At 40.4% G+C, this 6,905-nt stretch overlaps 1 protein-coding gene across 1 annotated transcript in view; it reads left to right on the top strand.

The window, feature by feature from the left end:
* The first annotated feature begins 491 nt into the window (after window positions 1-491).
* APPL1 (adaptor protein, phosphotyrosine interacting with PH domain and leucine zipper 1) overlaps window positions 492-6,905 on the top strand; it is a 48,270-nt gene continuing 41,856 nt past the window's right edge. The window contains exon 1 of the mRNA XM_007937262.2: window positions 492-545. Coding sequence (XP_007935453.1) covers window positions 492-545 — 54 coding nt within the window. The remainder of the gene's footprint in view (window positions 546-6,905) is intronic.

Genomic DNA, 6,905 nt, shown 5'->3' on the forward strand with positions numbered 1-6,905 from the left:
CCAGCAGGAAAGTTTTTTTCAAAGGTCTCTGACGAAAAAGTTGCGGGAAAAGTGAAACCGCCCCCAAATTCCCCAATATGGTCCTCACTAGACCCTCTGGGTGCCAGCGTTCCCACATCGTTGGGGAGACAGTCGCCCACGAATTACATCCAAAGGCGAGCGCAGGCTGCTACTACTTGAGCACCTTCACCGCCGCCTTCAAGGCCAGCACCCTTCCTAGTGCTCGGCGTTGCGAAGGAAGCCTTCAGCCAGCCCCTCAGCGATGACGGACGTCGCCGCGAGCCAATGGGTGCACTGGGAGGGGGAGCAGTAGGGCCTAGAGGGCGGGATTTCCCGCGCGGCAGCTGGAGGCCTGGCGAAAGAGGCACCGGGTGGCGACAGCCGTAGTGCCTACGAGGGAGGGCGGACCGGGGTCAGCTGCTTCGGGCGGGCGGGCGTGGGAAGCTGTGGGCGGACGCCGCGTATCCTGCCGTCGCCCTCCCTCTGCCACGATGCCGGGGATCGACAAGCTGCCCATCGAGGAGACACTGGAGGACAGCCCGCAGGTGAGGCGCGGGCGGCCCGGGAGAGAGCGGGCCTGGCAGATTCCCGGCCTGGCGCCGCCGCCGCAGGTGCCCGCCGGGACCCAGGTGGGCGCCGCCGCCTAGTGTCCCCGCCCGCTGATTCCATCGCGGGCCGCGCCCCGAGCCGCCGGGGCTGGGCCTGCCGCCCAAGGCCCGCGTGGGCCTGCGCGGCTGTGCTGAGGCTGCGCGCGAGGTTAGGGACATCCGCTGGCCGAGTCAGAACCGCCGTCGCTTCGCGCGTGGGCCCGGCGGTTAAGTCCGCGCGCGGGCTTTCACTTGACAATAGGTGCCTTTTTTATCTCTGTGATGGTAAATGATAAATCCCGACCCTCGAATACATTTCGTGGTAAATCTTTTCGGAGAAAATGTAGAAAGGAAAAAGCCCGATAGTCTTTGACTTAGGAAGCTCGGCAAGCGAGAAAAGGAAAGGGATAGTTTTCCTTCAGGAGATGTTGAAAGGCTGTTGATTTGCTCGTGTGGGGAATCATCGGCGAAGTCCGTCGTGGGCCGCGGAGCCGAGTCCGCACCTCTCCGCCCAGTGTTAGTGTCGTGGCTGTGACTTTGGCCCCTGTCACTCGAGCTGGCACTGCGTGTGATGTACCGCGCGCCTTTGCGGCTCCACGACTGCTGCGCGGGTGGATGCAGACTTGGTCCTAATAATTCATGAAAATCAAAGTACTGTGTTCTGTGTTTGGTGCTTTGGAATGGTGCTTGGAATGTTGTCCTAGCTTAAGACATTCTAGGAAAAATGTGGCCATTTGTTAATTTTTTAATACTGAAGAATATTTAGAGCTTAAAAAAAATAAAGATATTGGTGGGGGCTGTAACTTGCAAAGATACGTCTCATCCCTAAGCCTGTCTTTGACACAGTAATTTAAGGATTTAAGACGATACTGCTGGCTGGACACCACTTAGAATGAAGGTGATTTTCTGAAAAATCACTCACTTAGAACTACACTTGCACATGTTTTATATTTATATGTCTTGACAGTTTAATATGACTCCAAAAGAAAGACTGGCGGAAGAGGCTAGCTCTCCCTTCCTGGGTGGTACTTAATCATGGAGTTTGTGCCAGTTTTAATTGCCAAGTTGAAATTGGGCACTGATTGTGGAAGTGTTTTTTTTTTTTCTCCTTCCTTCTGAAAGTTATCTTCACAGACCAGTTGCCTACTTGTAATATACTCTTATCAGTCTGCACTGACACAAAGAGAAACTTTTATCTTGGATTATTTTGGCTACCGAATAGCAAATTCACATTCTTCTTAATGATTTTCTTACTATAAAGGTATAAGTTATGTTGTTTCAGGTAATTTGCAAAAAATTTATGGTGCACTTAGTCATCTTTTTACTACATAAGAATCAACAGGTTGCCTTACCTTTCTTCTCTTACCTGGTCCTTTTTTTTTTTTAAGTCCATAAAAATTACACAGCTCAGAATAGGCCCTCGCCTGGACATGTGAGGAAGAAATAATCTCTAGACTCTGATTAGTTTCTTGAAATGCTCACATAATTAGTTTACCATTTGAGCATACGATTTTTAAAAGCACCCATGACATGACTATCAATTCTACAGTAATTTTTAATGAGATAGGCTGGTTGATATACTTTGAATTTCAACGGATTTGAACTAGGTAGTATTTATTTGAGATAATTGGTCAAAATAATTGGGATTTAGGGAGGAAAGATTCTTAGAGGTAATTAGGAAGAAACTGACAGGATGGAAAGCCACTGATCTGGGATTCAAGAGACAGGGATTCTAGTCCTCATTACTGCTTAGTATTTTCTGATTTAGGACAAGTCACTCAGCTTCTCTGAACCACATTATAGACAGTGAATGTTTTTATTTTTGTTTTTTTCCTGATTATCAAAATAATAATTGTTTGCTTAAGAAAAACTGGAAGGTACAGAAAAAAATAAACACACACCCCTTACATACACCTGTCATACATCCAGGTAACATACATCCAGTTAACAATTTGCTTTCTTGATTCTAGTCTTTTTTTCTCCTACGTATTTTAATGCAGTTGAGATTATATGGTACATAATTTTTATCCTGCCTTTAATTTAGCATTATAGCTTAAGTATCTGCTCATGTTTTTACATCTGAATTTAAAAAAAGTAAAGGTTGCACATTTTCCTAACTGACTTAACAGTTGTCCCAATGTTGGACTTTTAGAAGTTTTCCAAAGTTGCTCCTATAAATAAGGCTGAGATTAATGCCTTTGGGCATACATTTTGGTTTTTAGTTTAGACTACTTACCTAGGATAAAGTCCAAGAATACAGTAACCAAAAGTATGAACACTTTTAAAACTCTTGATACAACAGATACATTTTTATTAGATCATTTGGTCCTAATTAAAAAAATAGCCTACTAGCTGCTATGTAAAAAAAAAAAAAAGTTAAGGCCTACTCCCAGAAGAATATCCTGAATTACAGTTATCCCTCTTCACTTTTGATTTACAGTAACTAGGGAAGCTCTAGGAGCTCTGGTAGCATAGTGCCTAAGGCACTTGACTGCTAACCTCCTTGGAAGGAAGGAGACAATCTACTTTTGTAGTGATACTGATAGCCTTGGAAACCCAAGGAGGGGTCACTATGAGTCAAGTCCAACTCAATAGTAAATAACAACAACGGGAATTATTAAAATAGGGGAAATTTGCAACTCCAAATCCAGCTAATCAATCATAAACATCTTAAAATTAGTTTGCCCAGACTGTACCTTTCTGCAAAAGATCATATCATTGAGCTCCATGAACTTCCTGGTGGGTGTAAAATATGAGTGAACATGGGACGGTAGCATGTCCCTTTTTGGAACACAGAAGCTCTACACTGGGAACCCTTCTAGACCTCTTCATTTGTGTCTTTTTTACTATAGTGCCTCTCCACCCAGAAAATTGCATTCATTTCATTTGACCATCTTGACCCACTGGAGAAGCTTCTGAGTAACAGGGAAAGTGAAGAGACCCCATCTAATGCCAGGATGGTCTCAAGAGTAAGAAAACATTGGCTTGTATGTAGATAGGAGGTATGACTCAAGCCGCAGCGATGATGAACACACTCCAGGATCTTTCTTTACGAGGAGGAAAAGAAAAGTTGATCCTTGTTCAAGAAAATCTATGTTCCACCCCCAGTACTAAGTCAGGAGCATCAAAAGGGGCTACTGGCAAAAGATCAGGGTGCACTGTCATGTATCCCCCACAGATAACACCATGCAAGCTCCTCCTTAGGCTGTTTGAGAATTTTCTTATTGATGGGGCCAGTAGGTTCGCTCCATCTACCTGCTGTCAAGGTTGCTTCAAGAGCAAGTGAAAATGCTCCCTGTGACAATCCACTGAAGATGACTTCTAGTGAAAGAGCAGATAAGCAAGTCTCATCTGATGCCAAGGTGGCCTCAAGTACAAGTGCAAATGACAGACACATTCCAGGCCACCCCATTACTACTGTCACTGCCATTGCAAACTCAGAATGCTTTGTGGATATTGGTTCAGAAACAGACCAGCAATCTGCATGTTTTGGTCATGAGACTATCAAAGGCCGTCACCTAGAGGGCTCAGCCTCAGCCTCAGAGGAGCTAGAGCTTGCCCAGTATTGGGAGTCCTACTGTATTTTCATTTGTTTTATTTTATAAGTATTCTTACATTTATTAATTTTTAGTTTGTTGTTTTAGTCTTTTTTTTTTTACAATTTACTTGAGACATTTGATTTTACACTTACACATTTTCACTATATTTTTAGATTTTTCTATTTTAAAGGTGAAAATAGATGTATGTTTTAATGATGCCAATTTTAGTTGTTTGTGTGATAAGTAATATATGTAATAAAACATTTGCTATTTGAACATTTTTAACATGCAATTTAATGACTTTGGTTGTGTCCCTCATGTTGTTCAGCCATCACCATTATCTGTTACCAATTTTTTCCATCACCTAAACAGAAGATCGGTATCCTCTAAGCAACGAGTCCCCCTTTCCCCTTCCTTCTCTTCCACCCCTGGTAACCACTAATAAACTTTATTGTTTGTATTGAAAGAAAGAAAGAGCATATCATCTTTTGAGGCAGAAAATCTTTAGAGGCCTTATCTATGTATAAAATATTGTTCTGAAAATCAGAAACAAAAGGAAACTTCTTAGATAGAGACAGGTATGATCTTTAAAAAGATAACTGGTTTTATAGAGATAGGTACTTTATCAGTGATTCACCTATGATAGAACTGTGAAGACAAATCGCAATCCCAAATACAGGCTTCTCTATTTGGAGTAATAGGAAAACCAGATTATGAGATGCACATTTTTCTGTGCTTTACTATTTTGAATATTGAGATGTGTCTTACAGTTGATGGTATCATACAAATTGCTGTCAGCCAGGTGGCAGTTGTAATGTACTTGTTAGCATCTGCAAATATATACAGCTGTTTGTTTCTCCTCATGGCATGACTAGCCAAGTGCAACTGATCAATAGCAAAAAATCAACAACTATTTGAGGAAGGAATATGAGCCCTAGATGTGGTTTGAAAACCATCCTTTGACATCTGGTGAGATCAAGCATGTGTATATCACTGTCAAAACTTGCTGAATAGGTATCAGTGACTTGGAAGAAAATACTGGGGACAAAAGTAGAACAGTTTTAAGAAATATTTTATTTCCTCATGCCATGGAGAATAATATTGGATGAGAAAACATGGGTATTGATGATTCTCAGTCAAAGTAATTCACAGGAGTTGAATGTGAAGTTTTAGGAATACAGTAAATTTATACTGCTTGTATTTCCTTTTTTATGTTTACATGAAAGCTGAATATGACAAAATTCTGTCAAAAGGGCTCTTTCCATAAATATAAAGTAAAAATGTCAAGACATCAGACATCGAATCACAGTTTAAATTACCACCATTTAAAAAATTGTTTTAAGTGGTGTATAAAATAATAGTACATCTTACAAAGAGTATCTATCCTCTTAGATTCAATGAAATGATACCATATTGATTCTGTTTTGGTAAGCTGTTAACTTGAAATAACATTAACTATACATACGATGTTGAGCTTGATATTAGCTTTAAATAGGGAACCTTTTCAAACCTGCTTTGGCCTAAGAAGCATCCTCTATATTTAATTACACTGGGCAATCAACTTCCGTAGAGATACTGCCTTAAAAACCCAAGGAGGGTTCGCTATGAGTTGGATTCGACTTGATGGCAGTGAGGTTTTTTTTTTTTTTTTTGGTTACTGGTTTTTAGATAAATGTCTAATTTCTTCACTTGGAATTCTTAGTATATTTTTTTTGGAAAAACCAAACAACAAAGTGGCAGATTTTTGACACCATTCAAACAAGGTACTTTTTTTTTTTTTTTTTCCTAGCATGATACTTTCTTTTTTATTTCTTAATAATGGGAATAATGGGGAATGGGAATGAAAACAGGTGCTAGAGCTAAAAAGATCCTGTCAAATCCAAATATTTGTGAGCTCTGGGCAAGTAGAGGGCTGAGATCATGGACTTTTTATACTGGCATAATGATTTTGTGCCCCTCCCCTTTTAAACCATATTGACTTAGCATCCTCTTTTGAAAATGAGCAAAAGAATTAGTTGATTCCCTCCCTCCCCCTAATCTCCAAGGGTGGGGCATAAATTATTTTTAGAGTAAAATAAGGTCATCTTTTAGATTTTAAGTTGCAGTTATCTCAATAGTTGCTGGCATTTTAATTCTTTCAAAATTACCTCACATTTGGGATTTCAAATAGTGAACACATCTTGCCCTTGATTTGCTGTGTTACCTCTGATACTTTTTGTTGACATTCTTTTTTTTTTTAAGTTGTTATGAACATTTTATTGGCACTCTTAGTGGCTTAATGGTCCCTCCCCCTGAAATGAAGATAACTTTTTACGTGTTTATTGTAAAAAATGAAAAGCAAAACAATCTAGACAAGTATGAAGAAGAAAGTAAAAATAATCCCAAATTCTGTACTCTTAAAAATCAAGTTAGCATTTTATAGCTTAAAGAGATGGCCGTGTTGGGGAGGGATATAGTGGTATTAATTTGGATTAGGGTAGGTAGGTAGGTAGGTAGTGCCATTTTTAAGTCATCCCCTCACCCGAGTGGATAATTGTAGTAAAAGGAATTAGGCATTTATGTAAGAACCTGTAGTGTGATTAAGTACATAGAGGGCGTTTCTTAGCCTAATATATCAAAAGGCTCCCTACTTAAAGCTAGCATCAAACTCAATGTTAATAGTAAGTTATTCTGAAATGCCAAAAACAGACTCATAGTGACCTCCATTGGGTTTCCAATGCTGTAAATCTTTATAGAAGCAACTGCCTCACTTTTCTTTCTTTTTTTTTTTTTTTTAGCA

Source organism: Orycteropus afer, unplaced genomic scaffold, assembly GCF_000298275.1.
Source record: "Orycteropus afer afer isolate SDZICR_OR568_19922 unplaced genomic scaffold, OryAfe1.0 scaffold00041, whole genome shotgun sequence".
In the NCBI taxonomy this organism is placed as follows: domain Eukaryota; kingdom Metazoa; phylum Chordata; class Mammalia; order Tubulidentata; family Orycteropodidae; genus Orycteropus; species Orycteropus afer.